General features: G+C 39.8%; 2 protein-coding genes across 3 annotated transcripts in view; both read right to left on the bottom strand.

Annotated features, from left to right (window-relative positions):
• The window catches only part of LOC306998107 (uncharacterized protein), a 514,861-nt gene that overhangs the window by 195,659 nt on the left and 295,381 nt on the right, over nucleotides 1-23,821 (bottom strand). The gene's annotated exons all lie outside the window — the stretch shown is intronic.
• The window catches only part of sema6ba (sema domain, transmembrane domain (TM), and cytoplasmic domain, (semaphorin) 6Ba), a 152,933-nt gene that overhangs the window by 65,669 nt on the left and 63,443 nt on the right, over nucleotides 1-23,821 (bottom strand). For both annotated transcript variants that reach the window (XM_079614412.1, XM_079614413.1), the window contains one exon: nucleotides 1,094-1,217. In XM_079614412.1, coding sequence (XP_079470538.1) covers nucleotides 1,094-1,217 — 124 coding nt within the window. The remainder of the gene's footprint in view (nucleotides 1-1,093; nucleotides 1,218-23,821) is intronic.

Raw genomic sequence — 23,821 nt, 5'->3', positions numbered from 1 at the left:
AAGCTCAAACGTGATGCGTAACACGAGAATGAACCTCATTGGTTCCTGCTGAAGCTCAAACGTGATGCGTAACACGAGAATGAACCTCATTGGTTCCTGCTGAAGCTCAAACGTGATGCGTAACAGGAGAATGAACCTCATTGGTTCTCGCACGTCAAGCGAACATGCTTCAGCTTCTGTTTACCATAACGCGAGTTGATGATTGTTCACATGTGAATAAAAGCCTAAATTAAATCTGATCATCATATAAAGTGATCGTGTCTCTTCAGAAAATTTGGACTAAACCGCTCAATTCATATGGATTAATTTTACGATCTCTTTATGAACTTTTTGAAGCGTCAAAGTGGTAGCTGCGTAGCTGTCAATGGAGGAACAGAAAGCTCTCAGATTTTATCGAAAACATCTTAATTTGTGTTCCGAAGATGAATGAAAATCGTACAGGTTTGGAAAGACATGAGGGTGAGTAATTACAGAGTAAGTACAGATTTTTCTTCTTCTTCTTTTTAAAGTGAACCCTTTAAGACTCCCCTCACAGGGAGGATTAATTAAGTCCTTAGTCAGGTTTAGTTAGTGGCCAAGTTGGTAACTCCTACAGTCATTATTATTTAGCTTTTATAGAAGTATATACTTTTATATATACTTTTATACTAAGACTAAAAACTCAAAAATAAACAAATAAATTATGGTATTTACTGTATCATAATAATAGCATTGATATCATATATTAGGCTTCACTGAAAAAAAAAAAATCGTTCACATTATGAATGTATCATATGGACCACTGGCACTGGACTTATATAATGTAGTAATGAAGTAATGAAGTATATAATGTGGCACAGAAAACTGTTCTTATGATGTTCATAATCATGAAACCTGGCACAGTCATTTGAATTTCAACTGATGTGCATTTTTTTGGGGGAAGGCAAAGTCTCAAAGCTAATTTATGAGCTAAATGCTGATTGTGCTGTTATGCTCTAAATGAGCATGCATGAAAGAACATAAATGTGTCGTACGGTGTATGTCCAACTGAAAACGAACCTGCTGATATTGCTTAAACTGGTACAGTGTAATTGGGGAGGGGGCGTGTGCTTACCCTCAGCAGGGGCGGAGATTAAAGGGCCAGGTTCCTCTGGAAACGAGCAGCCAGCCAATTGGAGGACAGCAAAAATCCGTAAGAAGCAGGGGGTCAGGGTCGCCATGGCAGCGACACACCAGAGCTGTGAAGGCAGGGGAAAATAAATGGTTAAGTTATAGAAACGGTGAAAATAACCACAATGCTATAGTGAGTTGCTATGATCTACATAGGCAGCACCCTTCTAATGCAGCACCCTAACAGACATAAAACCTCTTAAATGACTGATTTGAAACGCTATTTATGGACAGCAACTCTGTTAAGAGTTACACAAATAGTGAAAGTACGAGAGACTTGATTAGCAATCACAGATTCCAATATAGTCTGATGTTTGCTAAGGGGTTAATGCTCTAATAAGCACAATAATAACAGTAATATCACACGCAAATATTGCATGCAGTCGGAATGCAATGGAAATGGAATGGAAATATCTATCAATAGTTTCAGTATTGAACAAAACTATACATGCTAACTGTTCGAAACAACCTTCATGTCAGACACAGACCCATGATGCCTAAAAACTAGCCTGGGTAGTAGGGTTGGGAATCGAAAATACAATTCAGGAATCGGATACTTGTTATAAAATAAAAAATTTGATCCCTCTTATCTTATCCTTAATCATTCAAGCACAAGAAGACTCGCGTCCTGTTTTCTGGAAAAACGTGCGCACACAAAATAGTGTCACATGTAACATCGAATAGTGTGCGATACTGAATTGAGTTCTCTTCTGTGCCTTTTTGCACTTGAACGGATAAATGAACACAAATATGTCAAAATATCCCCGTAAACACAACTGGTTATGTCTTAAGAGAACAGAAACAGTTGACAAAGAAAACTCATAACAGTATATTTGATACATGCGGCTCTTAAAGTGACAGCAGCGTAATATTCCAGCATCCCATCTGTGTAATTAACGTTAATCAAATGAAAAAAGACAAAAAGAAAATTCACTCGTTGTTCTTAACTGCATATCTTTTGTAACTATTTTTGTAATGTATATTTTATTTATTTATAAAGTGCAGTGTTATTTTACTTTTGATTACAGTTTCTGTACCTGAATACCTGAAAATCAATTGTTTATTTCAATTGTATATCTTTGTTCAGTTGTATTTATTTGTGCGATTGCTAATTTGTTTATTTGTTCTTTTTTAATTACTGAGTTTGTCTAGCCTGGCTAACGCCAGACCCAATTCTCGTTGAGACTTGGGTCTGGTAACCACATGTGCATTTTCTCGTATTTGAGGCGTGGTTTACGAATGCCCGGCGCCGTTTATTGGGTGCTAAGAATGTCTATCAAATGCACCTGTACGTAGCTCATAGACAATCGTTTCCATTATACCAGATGACGTATGTAGAGCGACAGAAATTAGACAAGGAAGAAGACGATGGGTAAGATATTTTTGTGTAAACAATGACGTTCAGCGACTATTGCCGTTTGTGCAAGATAAACATGAGGGTCCAAGGTATATATGGATATAAACAAACTGCTTAGTTGTGTCGCATAGATGTCGTCATCGTCTTGCTGCTCCCTCCCCGTTCTGTGATTGGTTCCCTAGATGAGGCGAAAATCTGGTCCATGATATCCAGACTGCCTTTCAGCGTGAATAAAATCGCGCAGCGCAAAGGCAGTATGGGGAAACCCAGGCTAGAGTTTGTCTTTATTTATGATTGAAATTGATGGTATTTTTAAACCATATAGGCAAAAGTTCCTTGTGTAAGTGTTCTTTAGCCTGTTGATTTTTGATCACAGTATTCAGCTACAATTAAATATTTAGCAATAAGACTTAGAATAAATGTGAATGATATCTACGTTTTTTTTTACCTTATTAAAATTAGGAATCAATAAGAATCGGAATCGATAAACAGAATCGGATTCGTATGATACCCAAAAGGTATAGGCAGCACATCAGATTTTGGAGCAAATAATATAACAAACAAAGAGTCTCTAAAAAGATACAGGTACAAATTATTAATGATATAAAGGAGTATCAAACATCCTGAGTGTTAGTCATGCTTTGTGCCCTTAATAACTTCAAAGCATCATATTCTGAAATGAAACTAAATGCACAGATGACTCCAAATGAGTGTGAGGCAAAGCAGAAGCCCTTTATTATTTGACATTTATTTGGGCACTTCATGAGGAACAGAAAAACCACAATACCTGTCTGTAAAGCAAAACAGACTTGCACGATTTTATCGGGTGTTAGGAAACCGTCTGTCTACGAGCGAGCGTAAGTGGGGCATAAAACTGTTTAACAAAAGCTTTCATCTCCGACAATCAGTTCTTCCTTCGGACAGAAACCAGATGAGAGTCTTGAGGGCTTCTCTTTCACGGACAACCCTCAATTACCGTACCGTCCCGAGACCACACACACACACTCGCTCAAAGACACACACCGCAATTCATCTTCAGCACCTTTTTCGTTGAGTCTGTGGAGGAAGGAGTGGCCAGTGGCTTCCAGAACGATGCCACCATCTGCTCTTTTCTTTTCCACACTCCTTTTTCATCTGTCCCTTTCTTTATTTCACAGCATGGTTGCGGTAATTGGATAATTTATGAGCGCGTGTCAACCCTCCCCACTGCAGTATATTACTGACACAAACACACATGCAACAGAGGGAACCATGGTCAAGCAACATACATCACATAATCTGAACAGTCACACAGAACCGGACTTTGGACTTTCATCATAAAGTTTCTTTTATTTGTACATGACGTGTAGGAGCGGGATGCTTAGACAGAAGAGAGTGTTTAAAGTATATGAATGCATAAGAATAATTTAGGGAAGAAAGATGCTGTTTTAAAATCAAGAGGGAATGTTGAAGAAATCAGTGGAAAATGTGTCTTACCCTTTTACGGTAACCCTAAAATACAGCAAAAAAAGTAATACTGTGAAATATTCAGTGTTTTCTATATTAATATCTTTAAAAAAAATGTATTCCTGTGACACAAAGCTGAATTTTCAGCATCATTACTCCAGTCTTCAGTGTGCTTTGTGCTGCTTAGTATTTTTGCGACATTTGTGAATCTTTGATGAATGGAAAGTTTAAAAGAACAGTATATATTTGAAATAGAAATCGTTTGTAACAACATAAATGTCTTTACTGTCACTTTTCACCAGTTAAATGCATCCTCGCTAAATAAAAGTATTTACTTAATTATTAAAAATATTACTTTCAACAACGTACAAAAAAAAGCCATCCAAAAGAAAAAAAGAGTTTGAAGTTTTGAGAAATAATTGTATAAATATATTACTCAGGCAGTCCATGGACATACTATTAAAAGTCTGAAAGACATAATTTCATCATTAATACCTAAAAAAATATTTATAATGTCGGCACACCACGGCACCAAAAATATAGAAATTTGGCACCAAAAATATAGAAATTTGGCACCAAAAATATAGAAATTTGGCACCAAAAATATAGAAATTTGGCACCAAAAATATAGAAATTTGGCACCAAAAATATAGAAATTTAGGTAACACATTATTTTACAGTGTCCTTGTTACATATGTTACATGTACTTTTCCATAGTAATAACAGTTTATTATGCATGCGCCAGTTTACTGTACAATTAAATTGTTATGCCTAATTTACTGTAAACAAGCCAAGTCTTAAAAATAGAAATAAAATTACAAACAGTAAATTACAAACTAAAAGTTTGTTAAACAGTAAATTAAGCATAATTAAATGCAACTAAACCTCAACCAAATCCTTACCCTAACCCTAACCCTATAGTTAGTACATGTAGTTCATTATTATTACTCAGTACTTGTATAATTACACTGTAATAATGACACCTTAAATAAAGTGTAACCGAAATGTATTGACAGAATCTATATTTTAAGGCAATTTAGTCAAATTTCTATATTTTTGGAGCCGTGGTGTGCCGACTTCACATATTTTTTTCTGTTTTAAGTAATTTTTACCCACTTTGAGCAATCCGCCAGTGATGTGCATGCTTTTGTTTCGTGTTTGTATCATTAAAGCCAAAAAATCTGATCTGAATTTTCACGACAGCGACGGTGAGGATTTGTTTGAGACCTCTCGCAATTATCCCTTCTTCTAATTTCAACAGGCCTGTTCAACAATACATGTATTACCACTTAAATCAGATGAAACAATGAATACTGTAATTAAGACATCTCTCAGGATGACGGTAATGAAAGAGATGAGAAACTATCGGAAAGAACTTTAGATGCCTTTGGTGAAAAGTTTCCAAATGAATAGCAGCCTTTTGAGGGTTTAAATTCATAATGAATCTCAATGTCATTAGAGAGAGAATGAGTAACTCCATTAGTCCATCAGCACAGGGCGCACATGCACACAGACACAATGTTTATCCACTGCACACATAAAACAAAGAACATTGTCAAACACATAACTTTAGAGACCACATCCTACACGGTTTTATGTACAGTGGCGCTGCAAAGACAAACTTCACAATTACTGCAGCACGAACTTGAGGTTAGAGATGTGAACAAATCACCAACCCTATGGTTATTAAACTTCAGTGTGTAACTGAATGATACCTCATGAATGATATCTCAAACCGTGCAGCTTGTTGAAGAAATGTGCGCTATTACTTTTCTAAGTGAAAACCACCCACAGCACACTTGCATTGTGGTGTCATGCTTTGAACAGGCAACTGCTAAAATGTTTTTGGTAAAAAATAAAAATAAAAATAAAAATAAAAAGGGGGGTGTCAGGATTCCACCTTCACATCACTCTCCATTACCTCCCAGATCATCACTGACTCCTCCCACTCCTTCAATCACCCGTTCACAGTCCCCTGATTACTGATTCCCATCACCTGTGACTCATCACCAGTTCCCTTTATAACCCAGCTTTCACCTCACCTCCGTTGTCTGATCTCGTCATTACTTGACCACAGACCCACCGTGAACACTCTCCTATGCTAACCCGCTACTTACCCGAGCTTACCTGCATTCCTCCTCGGATCCCATCGTCTCGTCTCAGTCCAGTCATCAAGGCTCCTTCTCTTCAACTCCCTCTCCTGGATCCACACCTGAATACACATCACGGAATCAACCATTCAGCTAAGACTCTCCATATTTGCCATAGACTGTCTCACTTACCATTCCACTGTGTGTCCGCAACTGCATTGTTCAATAAAAGTGTGTTTACAACTTACGTCATCTCTCTCCGTGTTTCAAACCCTGACAGAAGATCAGACCTACAACATGCAATCGGATACACGAGACGCTGTTCCTCACCCAGTGCCCACCGCATCAGCGTCTGCTTCAACCAGTCCATCCCCGGATCCACTTCCGCATTCACCCGCTGCTTCGTTCACTGCCTCTTCCAGTCCCATGGCCAAACCAGCGCCTTACTCCGGCGAGGCGGAGGATTGCAGTGGGTTCCTCCTCCAGGTATCTTTATATTTCACTATGAATGAACAACAATTCCATAATGACGCCGCCCGCGTGGCTTTCATCATCTCGTTACTCACCGGTTCCGCCCTCCAGTGGGCTCAATCTCTTTGGAATTCCAATTCTCCGACCATTCGTGTATGCAAGGATTTTATTCAACACTTTAGGGATGTGTTTGGACAGTCCGTGGCTTCCCTCTCTATCCACGATCAGCTGTTCCATCTAAAACAAGGCCGTTCTTCGGTGACTGAATATTCCCTTCGATTCAGAACCCTCGCTGCTGCTAGTGGATGGAACGAACCCGCTTTAATTACTGCATATCGTCAAGGATTAACTCCGAAGATCCGTCAGCTGGTAGTGGTTTACGATGACGTCATGGGCATAGAAGCGCTTATTCAGAAAACTATCAGAGTCTCTCAACTACTAACTGCTTGTGACGTCAATATACCCACTGCACTTCCTCCGCCCCCGGCGTCCCAACCTGCTCATCTTACTCCTCCAGCACCTATTCCTATGGAAATTGGTTCTTCTCGACTAACCCGTTCTGAACGACAACGAAGAATGCAAGCCCATCTCTGTCTATATTGTGCTTCTGACAAACATCTACTCAACAGCTGCCCCATTCGACCTCCGCGCCTTGCGGTAAGCTCAATCTACCATCCTCCTAGCGTTGAACATCTTATCAAAACTCAAGTCCATCTAATAACCCCTAAATTCTGTTTCCCCGTACAAGCCCTCATTGACTCCGGTTCCGCGGGAAACTTCATCTCCTCCCAATGTCTCCAGAAGATGAATCTGAACAAGAAACGACTTGAGTACGATCTCGCTATTCATACCATCCAAGGTAAACCGCTAGGAAGGGGTCGAATCCGTTACAGTTCTCCCATGTTAACTCTACAGATTGGATGCTTACACACTGAGGAGATCTCTTTTATGGTGCTGGAGGAGTCTACAGCCGAAATCATCCTGGGACGCCCGTGGTTAATACAACATCAACCCCATCTCCACTGGAAGACCGGTGAAATCCTCCAATGGGGTTCGGACTGTCATTCTTCCTGTCTAGTCACTATCACCAAGGTTACCCCTTCTCCGTCATCCGCTGAAATAGAGAGTCCTTCCTCAGAAGTTTCTTCGGATATTATCCCTCCATCCTCGTCTGATGTCTCCGAAGTGTCACTGCATTCCACTTCTGTGGAGAGCCCTGAGACTCAACGTCAGTATGAAATTCCAGTGGAGTACCGGGCGTTCCAGGACGTATTTAGTAAGGCGCTGGCCACCAAATTACCACCACATCGACCATGGGACTGCGCAATCGACTTGCTACCCGATCCAACTCTACCTAAGGGCCGTATCTATCCTTTGTCCATCCCGGAACAGAAGGCCATGGAGGAGTACGTAGAAGAGGCATTACAGCAAGAGTTCATCCGACCATCTATCTCCCCTGCCGCTTCGAGCTTCTTCTTCGTGGCCAAGAAGGACGGAGGCTTACGGCCGTGCATCGATTACCGTCAGCTTAACTCTCAGACAGTGAAGTTTCGGTATCCTCTTCCTCTGGTCCCGGCTGCTCTGGAACAGCTCCGAGGCGCCCAAATCTTCTCCAAGTTAGACCTTCGAAGCGCCTATAACCTCATCCGTATCCGCCACGGAGATGAATGGAAGACCGCCTTCGTGACTCCCTCCGGTCACTATGAATATCAGGTGATGCCCTTCGGACTGTCAAATGCTCCAGCAGTATTCCAGGGGTATATGAATGAGATTCTTCGCCCCTTCCTCAATCGCTTCGTGATCGTCTACATCGACGATATACTTATATACTCATCTTCCCAGGCTGAACATCATCATCATGTCGTTCAAGTGCTCCAGAAACTACGCGAGCATCAGCTTTTCCTCAAACTGGAGAAGTGCGAGTTTAACATCACTACTGTTCAATTCCTCGGTTATATCATCAGCCAAGATGGAATCCAGATGGACCAGAGGAAGGTGGAGACCATTCTAAACTGGCCCTTACCATCTACTGTAAAGGAACTCCAGCGCTTCCTAGGATTTGCCAACTTCTATCGACGTTTCATTCAAGATTACAGTCAACTCAGCTCTCCACTTACCACTGCTCTGAAGGGTCGGCCCAAGTCTCTGTCCTTATCACCTGCGGCTCTACAGGCCTTTCAGTCGCTCAAGGAAGCCTTCTCTTCTGCTCCAATACTCACTCACCCTAATCCTGATCTACCATTCATCGTGGAAGTCGATGCTTCATCCTCAGGAGTGGGGGCCGTTTTGTCTCAGCGGCAGGGGGATCTCTCCGTACTTCATCCATGTGCCTTCTTCTCCAAAAAGCTTGCCCCGGCGGAGTTAAACTACGATATCGGGAATCGTGAGCTACTGGCTATTAAGTTAGCCCTGGAGGAATGGAGACACTGGCTGGAGGGAGCTAACCATCCGTTTGAGGTCATCACGGATCATCGAAACCTGGAGTATCTACGAGAAGCTCGTAGACTAAATCCGAGACAAGCCCGTTGGGCCCTCTTCTTCACTCGATTCGACTTCAAGGTGTCATATCGTCCAGGCAGCAAGAATTGTAGAGCTGATGCTCTTTCCAGAATTCATCAAATCCCTCACGAAGATAGTGAACCTGTGCCTATCCTCCCTCCAGCCTTATTTCTCAGTCCGATTGTGTGGGACATTGACAATCAGATCCACCAAGAAAACCGTCTCCATCCTGCTCCGCCGGGAGGTCCAGAAGGGAGTACCTTTGTACCGGAACATCTAAGAACTCCTCTTCTGGACTCAGCTCACTCCGTACCGGGCTCTGGACATCCGGGTAGCAAGCGTACCCTCTCGCTTCTCAGTCAACGGTACTGGTGGCCAACCATCTCCGAGGATGTAACAAGGTTCGTCAAGGGTTGTTCAGTCTGCGCCATTGTCAACACCCCGAGGAGACTGCCAGAGGGTAAATTGGTGCCCCTTCCGATTCCTCAGCGTCCTTGGTCCCATATCGGTATCGACTTCATGACCGACCTTCCTCCATCTGATGGTTTCACCACGGTACTTGTAGTCGTTGATCGTTTCTCTAAGGGCTGTAAATTAATCCCTCTACCAGGACTGCCGACTGCTCTGGATACCGCCGAAGCCCTCTTCCAGGGAGTCTTTCGTAACTTCGGAATCCCGGAGGACATCGTCTCTGACAGAGGTCCCCAATTCATCTCCAGAGTTTGGCGTGCCTTCTTTCAGCTCCTCGGGGTCACTGTCAGTCTCTCTTCCGGATACCATCCTCAGACCAATGGCCAGACTGAGCGCAAGATCCAGGAAATCGGTCGCTTCCTAAGGACCTACTGCCACCAGTACCAGGACAGCTGGAACCGTTACCTTCCCTGGGCTGAGTATGCTCAAAACTCTCTCCGACAAAGCACCACTGGTCTTACTCCCTTCCAATGCATTCTCGGTTACCAACCTCCTCTGTTCCCCTGGTCTGGGGAGGTATCTGAGGTTCCAGCTGTCGACTTCTGGTTCCAGCAGAGCGAGGGGGTATGGGACTCAGCTCACGTTCATCTCCAACAGGCAATAAGGAGACACAAGACCCAGGCTGATCGTCGAAGACTACCAACTCCCTCTTATCAGCCTGGGCAGAAGGTGTGGTTGTCCACCAGGGACATTCGTCTCAAGTTGCCATGTCGTAAGCTGAGTCCTCGATTCATTGGACCTTTCCCCATCGAGAGGCAGTTGAACGAGGTCACCTACAGACTTACACTCCCAAGGCAGTATCGCATCTCACCATCCTTCCATGTGTCATTGTTAAAACCCTACGTTGACCCTGTCCTTCCTCTTCCTTCAGATACACCTGCCATTGACGTACCTCCTCCTCCTCCGGTGCCTGTGGAGGATGAGCCCATCTATAGGATCCGTTCCATCTTGGACTCCAGGCGGCGAGGTCCCCGTCTCGAGTACCTCATTGACTGGGAGGATTACGGGCCGGAGGAACGTTCTTGGGTGCTGCGCGACGACGTAATGGATCCCACTCTCCTTTCCCAGTTTCACGAGGAACATCCCAATCGACCAGCACCCAGAGGTCGGGGTAGACCTCGCCGCCGACAGCATCCTTCACAGGCGTCAAGAGCCGCTTCGGGAGGGGGGGGTACTGTCAGGATTCCACCTTCACATCACTCTCCATTACCTCCCAGATCATCACTGACTCCTCCCACTCCTTCAATCACCCGTTCACAGTCCCCTGATTACTGATTCCCATCACCTGTGACTCATCACCAGTTCCCTTTATAACCCAGCTTTCACCTCACCTCCGTTGTCTGATCTCGTCATTACTTGACCACAGACCCACCGTGAACACTCTCCTATGCTAACCCGCTACTTACCCGAGCTTACCTGCATTCCTCCTCGGATCCCATCGTCTCGTCTCAGTCCAGTCATCAAGGCTCCTTCTCTTCAACTCCCTCTCCTGGATCCACACCTGAATACACATCACGGAATCAACCATTCAGCTAAGACTCTCCATATTTGCCATAGACTGTCTCACTTACCATTCCACTGTGTGTCCGCAACTGCATTGTTCAATAAAAGTGTGTTTACAACTTACGTCATCTCTCTCCGTGTTTCAAACCCTGACAGGGGGGGGGGGGGTAATTATACCCTCTAAATGACTTCTGATTTAATTGGCTAAACTCTTTGCATATGAAATGAGAAACGATGCAACTTTCAGTTTGCAAAACTACTAGACTGAACCCCTTAAATATGAATATTTTGGAAAGGCTACATTATGTTGTGATCACAAAACAAAATGCAGTTATATCAATGAAGATTTCTATAGTGAAGCTTAATTTGTAATACATAATTAAAATGTATTACAATTTAAAATAACTGATTTATATTTTAATATATTTATAACGTAATGTATTCCTGTGATGCAACGCTGAATTTTTCAGCATCATTACTCCAGTCTTCAGTGTCACATGATCCTTCAGAAATAATTTTAATATGCAGATTTGCTGCTCAAGAAACATTTCTTATTATTATCAATGTTGAGAACAGTTGTGCTGCTTCATAAACTGAGAATTTTTTTTTCAGGACTCTTTGATGAATAGAAGTTCAAAAGAACAGCATTTATTTGAAGTTCAAATCTTTTATAACATAAATGTCTTCTCTGTTACTTTTGATCAATTTAATGCATCCTAACCAAATAAAACTATACTTTTCATTAAAAGAAAATCCTGACCTCAGACGTTTGAATGGTATAGTCTACATCAAACTGTTTCACTTCAAAGGAGCCAGTAAAATCAGTTTTTTTTATGTTATGACCCCTTTAAGTTGAAAAACAAAATCGTATTTAACAAAATTGTGTGTGTGTGTTTACAAGCGGTTTATAAGGGGCACTAAAAGGACAAAGGGACTGGTGGCACACAGAGCTCTTAAATGCTTCACTATATCTCCCAAAGAAACCATTCATTGTCTCGAGCCTTCAAAACAGCTCTCTCTCTCTCTCCCTCCATCTCTCACTAATCTCCTTCATTCCCCCGTCCCACTCCAGACTGAACCCCTATGCCCGAAGGAAAGGTCAGAGGTCAGGATAGGTATCCTCCCATCGGGTCTTGCAGCAGAGAGCACGTCTCTAGTACAGAATGCGTCTGTAATTTAGTTTAAGGAGGTCGTGACAGAGCCACAGACACATTAGGTTTTGTGATAGCTTTAAATTAAACCTAATAAGCAGTGATACCACCTCAATTGTTCCTTATTAATGGAACACACACACACACACACACCTCACAAACTCTCTCGCTTCCTTCCTCTCTCACACACTCAGTAACAAGGCCTGAATAACACAGGGACGGTCCAAGTCTTTGTTGGCAGGCTGACCGCGCTAACAGCCATTAAAATGAAATGCTTTAAACAGCGGTCAAATACACAGTGGTTGGAAATCCCTCACAGATGCCCGTCCAAAGCAAATGACGTGCGCAACATTTACAGAAAACAATGACTGGAATGTCATTGAGGCCAATAGTGTCCACTGTGCTGAGAAACTTCTAACCCAAAGTGCTAAAGTTTTCCTATATATAAAGTTTGGGGTCAGTAAGAGTTTTTTTTGTAATATTTTTTATTAAAGGGGTCCTATTATGTTTTTGTTTTTTTTACTTTTTCAACTTTAGCTAGTGTGTAATGTTGCTGTTTGAGCATAAAAAGTTCTGCAAGGTTTCAAAGATCAAAGCCAACTCCAAAGGGAGATATTTTATTTAACAGAATCCACTTTTCAAGAACTACAATGAACGGCCCGTTTGGACTACAACGCGTTTTTTCCCTGATCTTGCAGTGTCGAGAAGACAGTGAGAAGACAGTCAAGAGAACAGTGTTGTCGCTATGTCAAAGAGAAACCCTGTTTCCAAAACTTTTCCTAAGGATGACGAATTTAGAGTGGTTAAAACTTATTTGAAACATTTCTCCTCAACATTATAACCATTATAACATTTATCTGTGTGCTGCACATTTTAACAGCTTTCAGAACCCAAGAGAGAACAATCCAGGCTACGCACGAAAGCTTCTCCTGAAATGGAGCAGTTCCTACTTTGTCGGGACAATCTGTTGTTGTATGTCTTATTTGTTGTTGCGTTTTCCATTAACAGTTCCAATTATAAGTTTTATGTTGTTGCTATACGCTCTCCTGCTAGCCAACATCAGTGTTAATATAGTGTTTACTGTAGCGTTTGTAAGCTCTCGCTTTTTAAAGGCGGTTCACCGGCCCTCAGGAAAATGAACCAGGGTTTTGTGATCGAAGACTATTTGTGAGTTTTCCGACAAGTATCATGATTGAGTAGAAATTACTCAAAGAAAATCCATACCACTCTGAAACGCCCTGTGAAATCTGTGCTTGCAAAGTCTGTGCACGAAATCAGTTTGTTAACATTCTTAAAGCTACACTGTGTAACTTTTTTAGTTTATTCTTAGCTAAAAACACTTAGTTTTTTCAAAAATATATGTGCTCATTAATGTATATTTACTTCGTTCCAGTAATAAAGTATTCTCGTGAGTGTATAATATGCCATTGAAAATACACACGGGTGAGGGGTTCGAATGTCGGTCGCCATGTTGCCCCTCCATCTTGAAAGTACATTAGCCAAAGAGGGACATACCCGTTAATTTAAGCTTTGCCTTTCGCGTCTCCGCAATTCACTGGCACCGGCCCTGTTTTTATTATTTCCTCTCCCTCTCGCACCTCCGTCACATCAGCTGATCTCTGCTCACGGAGAAAATGATATAGCCTATAATGTAAACGTTGCCTTACGCTAGTGATGTCGTACAATATACAGAATAACGATAGCACTGATAAAAGTTACTTTACTAAGATTATCTTGCATTCGTCTGGGAACCTGATAGCTGATGTTAGCAATGAAATGGTAAAAAAATAACGAAAACATAAAACTATTATTCATTTTACATAGATGTCATAACCTATATGTTAACTGACAAATTAAATTACTGCAAATTATAATAGTTTTCTAAAGTAACCTCATCACTTGAAGGAATACTCATGAACGAGCTCGAACTGGAAGCCATGTTAATCTTGGACTACATTGGCCACCGTAGGAGTTAAAACGAAATCGGAATTGAGAGGAACAGAAACTAATATTCACTGGATGGTCATATACCTTTTCACCGCTAGATGGGGGTAAAAATCACACAGTGTAGCTTTAAGTCTGAATCAGACTTGAATTGGTTTGAAATAGACGCCATCCTTAATTTTTGGTACACCTGAGCAAATGAAACTTGCGGTTATGAAATGGCGGGGCATTTCCCGTACGCTAAGCAGTGCCAATCACAACACACTGGGCCAGCTAACCAATCACAGCACATTTCGTATTTCAGAAGGAGGGGCTTCATCGAAACAGGAACTGAACGAGCCAGACTCTGGTGAGAGGTTCTGTAATAATGTAAAATATGTGAAAAATTATGTGTTTTTTGAACAATCAAGCATGAAAGCATATTCTAGTACTCCCTGAAAACAAAATCAAGACTTTGTAAAAGGGCATAATAGGACTGCTTTAAGGGTGCTTCTAATCAATCAAAAGTGTCAGGAAATACATTTACAAAAGATTTCTATTTTAAATAGTTGCTGTTTTATTTTCTTTCTATTCATCAAAGAATCCTGAATATTTTTTTTTTATCAAGGTTTCCAAAAAATGATTAAGCAGCACAACTGTTTTCAACATTGATAAGAAATGTGTCTTGAGCACTAGATCAGTATATTAGAAATATCTCTGAAGGATCACGTGACTCTGTAATGATGCTGAAAATTCAGCTTTGAATCACAAGAGTAAATTACATTTTATTATATATTCAAATACAAAACAGTTATTTTAAATTGTAATAATATTTCACATTATAATTTTTACTGTGTTTGTGAGCAAACTAAGTTGCTTTGCCATTTACTTAACTGTAATATTGTTTAAAACGTATAAATTTTTCACTATTCGTGCATTTAATTAAAGATACATTATGTAAGTTTTTTCGCCGCTAGGGATCGCTAACCTCTCACAATAACAAAGGCGACGGTTGATGAAGCAAAATTTCTTGTGGAATTATGGACTTGTCGTCAAGCCGATGGATCTAATAATGTTTATGGATGAGTGAATACATTAATGTTTTTATCATGACTGTGGTATGAAGCTAGCTTGGCTCCGCCCTCCTACGTACTTCCGCTCAATTTTAATTTTCCTTCAGTACTACGTCTGGGCTTGCGGTATATTCTTGGGTTTCCTCCGATCAATTTTTTACCGGTCCAATCAGCGAACAGAGGGAGTGGCTGAGAACGATGACGTTGAGGTCGTGCGCTAGTTACGTCAAGAGACTCACGACCAAACGTTAGCGATTGGTTATGGCTGATCCAGAGTGGCTCTGGGCAGATCCAATAGTTTTAAACTTCAACAGAGTACCCGCTTCAAGGAAGTTAACGCTTGTCAATGGAGAGAGGCCAGACTCTCTGTACAAATGAAATGTAGGAGAGTCTGGTAGGACCAGGCTACTGTTCCCTTGGCTCTCGTCAAGTAGTGTAGAGTGTTACAAATTTTTAGGTCCTTTTTCAGTTAGGATGCTGCCTTAGAAGACAGCAGCCCATGTAGACGGTGTAGCAGCTTGTTTGGAACAGAGCCATAAAATTATCTCACCATACTACTATTATTTTGTGTCCTATGCACATGATAACATCCATAGAGACATTTTAGGGGGTGCATAGATAAGCATTGCTGTGACCGGGCTGTCCAAACAGTTCAGCGCCATTAGCGTACACACTCAAGATCACCAGATTAATCTGATGTATTGGAACACTTTATCTCAGGCCTAAGCTAAAACCAAATAAACACCTGAAAATATAATTGATTCTTTTATCAATGCCCTTCTGATAATTACAATGACCTCCTTCTTAGTCGTTTGCGGAAAAAGTCTGAAGTCTTCCAAAACACGTCTTCGCAGGTCAAAAAGTCGAACCTCAACATTTGTCAGACAAATAAAACAAACCACGGCGACTGGCACACAGACGCCCTGCTGTCCGCAAACAATCCGCAGAGTGTCGGGTGGCATTCAAACACAAACCAGGAGACCTCGATATTTTCCTATCGTGCCCCTTGAGGCTTGCTTTCGGGCCTCCATAAATACACACAGGATGTCATATCTCAGCAGGGTCTGTGCTATCTCTCCGCGAGCTTCATCCTCTCCGCCGGTGACCTCTTTACATGGTCTGGTGAAGTTTAATACTATGGTTGTTATTTTAATGAAGGAATAATAAATGGAGTGAGATAACCTAGCGAGATATCACAGATTAGGAGGAAAATGGCAAGAATACATACTGTACCACACAATGCTGCTGCTTTGCCCGGTTCCCATTATATTCTCTCTAATGAGGCAGTTACACAGGAATCATATAAGATAGATTTCATCGCTGAAAGGAGGGTTATATATGTTCTGCCCAATGGAGAATCAGAAATCTTGAGGCCCCTCTATGAAATATTAAGCAGCACAAATGTTTTTAACATCGATAATAAGATGTTTCTTGAGTCGCAAATCAGCATTAGAGTGATTTCTGAAGGATCATGTGACACTGAAGACTGGAGAAATGATGCTGAAAATTCAGCTTTGCATCACAGAAATATAAATTACTTTTTAATAATATAAAAAAATATTACTGTTTTACTGTATTTTTCATCAAATAAATGCAGCCTTGTTGAGCATAAGATTTCAAATATATATAAAAAAAATCTTAACAACCACAAACTTCTAATCGGGAGTGTATGTTTCTTACATACATTTACAAATCCTATTGAATATTGATAGGCCTATATGTTTTCCACATTCCAGAGGTTAAAGGCATGGAAGGCGATTTGTTCCAGAAAAATTTTCTTATCATCCTGATAGCAATCACTATACGTTCAGACTGTCAGTCCAAATACAATTTTTGTGCATATCTGATTAAAATCCGATCACATTGAACTGGTGTGAACGTCCAGAAGTCACATGAAATGCATATATATATTTTTTTTATCTGTTTCGAGCTACATTCATATGTGATTTGAAATCCTATTCAAATTACATGTCTGGAAAACCACAACAACAGTTGCGATACACGGTGTGGACATTTTAGATCAGATTTCAATTGGATACACAAATAATCGGATTTGGATTGACAGTCTGAACATAGCCTATAAGTGCTCTAAATGTATTTATATGTATACATCTCGTCTATGGAAGGTGAAGGACCATAAAATGTTCGTCCAATCATTGAATTCGGTCCGAATGCAATGGTACGATGTCCTGCCTCCTACCTGTCTGTCAACATATGTATTTCCATACCTCCGTGCACCTGCTCACACAGACATCACACGTCATCAGCGTGTTTCATGCTCTGCAGAGTTAGACAGACGTCAGTCACCGAGCAGCGCAACAGAAACAGCAGCACCTTTAACAGTTCCTCCTGAACCAAAGCAACAAGCTTATGCTGTGTTCACGCCATTTAATTTGGAAGAGATGGAAACCAGTGACGTCATACTCGGAGCGGTTCGTGACTCAAATTTATGTGTTTCAATGCAACACTATCAATGCCGAAATGAATCTGCAGCAGTCAGGTGATACAGGTCAGAGCTCTTTAAGTTGTTAACGTTCATTATTATTGTAATGTAATGTGCTTTGAGACATGAGGTAGTTTAACGCCATCCCTCGTTACGCTTTTGTTTGCTCCCTGCTAGGTGTGTATTGAGACGCTCTGAAGGGAGTGTGGGATCTTATGTTTCAAAAGCAATCTTGCTATTGCTAGCCTACCTTTAACTCTGTATCCATTTTAAATCTCTATCAATAAAGAACAGTGACAGAGGGACTCGCACATAAACAAAGTTAAAGCTGCAAACACTGGAAACCACTGGTGAAAGTGTCAATAATCAAAACGGTCAGATAACTCAAACAATACCTAGATATTAAAACACTCATTTCACTTCCACAAATAGGACCCAAGGCAAAAACTACAACTGTGTCATCATTTATTCACCCTCATGACATTTTAAATCTATGACTTTCTTTTATCCTTGAAACACACACACACACACACTTTTGAAGAATATTCAGACAAAAATTTAGCTGAAAATCGTCCTTTCCACAGAAGCATTTAAATCTCATTTACACATTTTAGGTGGAATAACCCTCCAAATGTGTCTACGGATCCATTATGTGTGTTTAGAAGCAGATTTATTCAGTAATATATTTTCCAATAGGAATCATCAGTGTTCAGAATTTCAAACCGTGTATATGATGTGCTGATTGTGATGAGCACATTAGAATTCTCTCTAACGCAGGTCCGTCACCTCCAGCCACAGTCCAACGGGACTCACTCAAATTACAGTCAAATACGGTGAGTCATACAGAATAATACATCCATAAACACAGATGGGTGGATGGATGGATGGATGGATGGGTGGATAGAGAAGGGGAAGAGAGTGGAGTGTACATGAGGAATCGCTATATATTTGCAGAGAACACTTCACATAAAAATGACCAAGTTTTATAGTGGTGCTTTCTGAAACAAGGGCTATTACTATTGCAATACTTAGGGTTAGTGATGTGAACAAACCCCTCACCTTAAACATTAAACTTTGATGTGTAGTTTAGCCACTTAGCAACCGCATAGCAACTCCCTGGCAACCACCGACAACAAATTAGCATCTTGTCAGTGAGTTTTGCATTTGCAAAAGCCACTCACATGCTCTTTAGTGAATGTAAAAATCTTGTATCAATACCACATGTATCAGTTAATTTTTGTCATATAAAAAACATGATAATCATTAAGCAACATAACAATTAGTTTATATCAAAGTTCGTATTAGTATATGCGGTACCACCTTAGTAGCTTTAAGTAAAGTAAAAGTGTGCATGTTTGTACATCATTGCTCTGGTTTTCATATAGAAAGACACTAATGAGACACCTTGTCAAATGAAGGGAAAAAGGCAAAAGCAAACTCATCAGTTTTCCTGCCAAACATGCCGTCTCTCGCTCACGTACACACATGCAAATACTGTTTTCCTCATCAGCATACTCCAAACGTATACAACAACACAGCGTTACACCTTTAGCATCTGTAGGAATCCATTAAAACCCTGTAAAGCTGTACACACACACACACACACACACACACACACACACACTCTCTCTCTCTCTCTAGCGTCTATTTTCACCTATTTTTCGGTCATTCACACACTAAACATTTTCTAATTTGTGTTAAAAAAGATCCCAGCAGACAGCTACTTTCTCACATCTGTTATGATTCATAACTCAGTCATTGTCTAAATTTATATAATGCATGCTCCTCTGCATTCAAGAGGACAAGCTAGAGTCTATATATGGGCTTTAATGTGGCACAGATATGATATATGAAGTCATACAGCACAGCTTGTCGTCTAAATCACAGTGTCTTATGTAAGCTTCTTTAATATACTTTATGCAATATTGGACTCTCAAAGCACAGTGTAATAACTACCCTGTCATTTTATGTGGTGCATATGTGAGAAGAACACAATAAACCAGAGAATGTTCACAGCATAGCGACTACAGCAAACTTCCTGATAAACCCATTATAGAGATTAATCATGACTGGCAAATGCACAGACCAGCTGCATTGGGGCACACAGTTTTGGCACGATAGATAGATAGATAGATAGATAGATAGATAGATAGATAGATAGATAGATAGATAGATAGATAGATAGATAGATAGATAGATAGATAGATAGATAGATAGATAGATAGATAGATAGATAGATAGATAGATAGATAGATAGATAGATAGATAGATAGATAGATAGATAGAATTACATAGATAGATAGATAGAAACAACAGACAGACGGATGGGTGGATGGATGGATAAGAACGACAGATGGATGGATGGATGGATGGATGGATGGATGGATGGATGGATGGATGGATGAATGGATAAGAATGACAGATGGATAGATGATAGATAGATAGATAGATAGATAGATAGATAGATAGATAGATAGATAGATAGATAGATAGATAGATAGATAGATAGATAGATAGATAGATAGATAGATAGATAGATAGATAGATAGATAGAAACAACAGACAGACGGATGGGTGGATGGATGGATAAGAACGACATAGATAGATAGATAGATAGATAGATAGATAGATAGATAGATAGATAGATAGATAGATAGATAGATAGATAGATAGATAGATAGATAGATAGATAGATAGATAGATAGATAGATAGATAGATAGATATGAACAACAGACAGATAGACAGAACAATGGATGGATGGATGGATGGATGGGTGGATGGGTGGATGGATAGATACAGTAGATAAGTACGATGGATGGATGGATGGATGAATGGATGGATGGATGGATGGATGGATGGATGGATGGATGGATGGATGGATGGATGGACGGACGGATGGATGGATAGATAAGAACGACAGATGTATGATGGATGGATCGATGGATAGGATAGATAGATAAGAACGATGGATGGATGAATGGACGGATGTATGTATGGATGGATGGATATATAGATAAGAACAACAGACAGAACGATGGATGGATGAATGGGTAAAGAATTAGGATGAGAAGGTGGCAGTTTTTACTGTGAAAATGAACAAAAAGTTCAATAGTAGGCATTTACATATCCTAGTATGTACTCAGATACGAATTCATTTGAAAGCCTAGATTCTTCATCCTCAGACTGCGTTCTAATTAGACCCCAGACACTCTCTTTACATGGCTAACTAAAACACACTGATGGAACATTCTCATTAGAGTGTGTATTGACAAATCTGTGAAGGTTAGCTTTAGCATAAGTGCTAGTCAAAGGCGATTCATAGCAGACCACGTTTAGCCTAAAACCCCCCACAAGGCTTTAATCCCTGCGGCGTTCAGCCTTTGATCTAGACTAAATCACTGCACTCCCACCCATCATACTAAGATTCACAATATAACTAATGGAATAAAGAATGAAAGAGGCAGGGATTGGGCCAGGAAATACAAGTTTGTAGCAGCTTTAAAGACACTTGTAAGGATTTAGCAATTTCCTGAGAGAGAGACAGAGTTGGAACATCATTTTAATGGGTTTTCCGAGTCCTCTCTGAGATGGGATGTCATCCAGTACGCTAACATCAAGCTTGACCTGTGTTTTTATAAATACAAGAGCAGCGCTGTTAAATGAAGCACCATCTGAACACTGCATGTCACTGCAACGTGAGTTTATAGCCCATTCGGCACAAGGTCTTGTGGGACAGACAGTAAGGAAATGAATCATGGACATTTTGATAGAGTCAGCTGGTTTCTGAGGGCACAAGGGCACATGCTGACGAACAAGAGAGCAAGAGACACAGGGTATCAGTGCTACAGATTTAGGTGACACCTAACCGCTTACATTGATCTAACATTCTTGTCACTGTATCTTATGTAAATCGAAAGAAAAAGCGCTGTATTTTAAGTCTGATCAATCTCAGTGTTCCACAGCATTGCACAAACAACGAGCACTTCATGTTCATTGTCTCATATTTCAGGAAAACAAAACACTGCTTAACAATTATGCAACCTTATCCGGATAATACGACATGGCTCAGGAAATGCAATAGTACGACTTAAATAAAACCATAGTACAGTAGCTTCCATCAAAACACCATTGTTTTTACAGTTTGTATCATAAATGAAAATAGGATCTAATAGTATCTATAGTATATTGTTAGAAAACTGTAGTTATTATGGTATATTTTTGTGAGGAAAATACAATATGACTACTATTACAACTATGTTTTTTGGACATAGATACATTATATTTACTGTGGTATTCTCTAAAGTACACCAGAGTACACTGTATATATATTAGTCTCTTTATACCAGATTAATATATAGCAATAATGTAATACTATGGAACATATCTAAAAGCCATATAAGCGTTGTTATCGATAATTAAAATTAAAACTATAAAAAATGTTCTATACATTTTCTTTGTTAATTTAAATAAAGCTGAAATAAAATATAAATATTTGATGAAAAAATTACTTACTAAGTAATTTAAACTAAGTAAAAAACTAAGTACTAAAATTACTTAAACTAAAAAGACAAAAGCACATTACAAAATGACTGAAACCTAAATAAAAAATGAATACAATTAGGGATGCATAATGATTAATCGCAATTAATCGTTTGCAGAATAAAAGTTTTTGTTTACATCATATATGTGTGTGTACTGTGTAAAATAATTATGTATTTATAAATGTATTTATGTATTTATAAATACACACACATGCATGTATACATTTAAAAAATATTTACATGTTTATCTACATTTTTATATTTAAATATAATTTATATTATAGCCTATATAATTATAAATACTTAATATATAAATAGATTTCTTTCTGAAAATTATACATGCATGTTTGTATATTTATATATACATAATTATTATACACAGTACACACACATATATGATGTAAACAAAAACTTTTATTCTGCAAACGATTAATTGCGATTAATTGTTATGCATCCCTAAATACAATATATAAAAATAAAAGATATGATATAATACTAAACTTACACTGGTGATATTGCGGTGGCACTGTGATTTTAGCAAGGGAATGCATAATTTTTCCATCAACGACAGTGACAGTTTACGCACCGATATGGAAGAAGGAAATGAAGAGCAGATAACATTTTAGAAAGTGTTTGTGCAAAAAATCAAAGAACTCTCCACACCCGCCCCATCAAGAAACCAAACCATTACGACTGCAGGAAACAGGGTTACACTGGGTTAAAAAACTTCAATTTCCCGCTACAGCTGGAGGAGCTGCTCGCAGTGTGTGTGCAGTAATGTGCTCTGCTGTGGAGACGAGGATAATAAACCCGTTTATGGGGCTGTTTTATGAGAGGGATGTTTTATAGTGGGTGGCAGAAGGCCCTCGGGACAGAAGCTGCCACTGTTAGCCGCTGTTGCTAACTAATGTTTATTAATACTGAACATCGCAACAAAATGGCTAACGTCATATTAGCTATTTAAGAGCATAAATACAGCTGTCTAGATCGATGAAAACTTCAAAACAGATTTATCTCTGACAATCTCAGTAATTCATTATGTTAAAAATAAGATACTGTTCCAGTCTCATGTATATATATATATATATTAAAAACATACATAAAACTTTTCATACATAAAACTTCACGACGCTTCCTACGCTACGTCCTACGCCGGCAACCATCTTCCGTGAACGCGCGTCGACCGTTGCCGGAAGCCAGTTATTTTCATTTATAAAGTTTTAAATATGTATATTTTTACGACAAAACCGCACGGATTACCCTCAGAAGGCCTTCGTTTATCCCCCTGGAGCCGGATGGATTACTTTTGTGAAGGATGCACGCACATTTTTGGGACTTGAAGGAGGTGGACCCCATAACTTTAATATCATTTTTGGCCGAACTATCCCTTTAAGCTCTTTCGCTCATTTATGTAGACTTCACAGGACACCACACTGTAAAAAAATATTTTCATGATTTGTTATCACAACTTTTTATCTTTTGTCAAATCAACTTTGATAACTAATGTGGTGAAGATAAAATACTATTTTGAGTTTCTGTTTATTAAACCATTCTTCTTCATTGTATTAACTCATTTTTAATTACAACGAACTCAAAATGTTAAGGCAACAAGGTAACTTGCTTTTTTAAGTTAAATCAACTTTTTTTTTTTACAGTGGGCAGGAACAAGTGGATGGTTTAGTTTTAAAGGATTATGTCTGTTC

Source organism: Phoxinus phoxinus, assembly GCF_949152265.1.
Source record: "Phoxinus phoxinus genome assembly, chromosome: 5".
NCBI lineage: Eukaryota > Metazoa > Chordata > Actinopteri > Cypriniformes > Leuciscidae > Phoxinus > Phoxinus phoxinus.
This window is presented reverse-complemented; position numbering and strand designations above follow the sequence as displayed.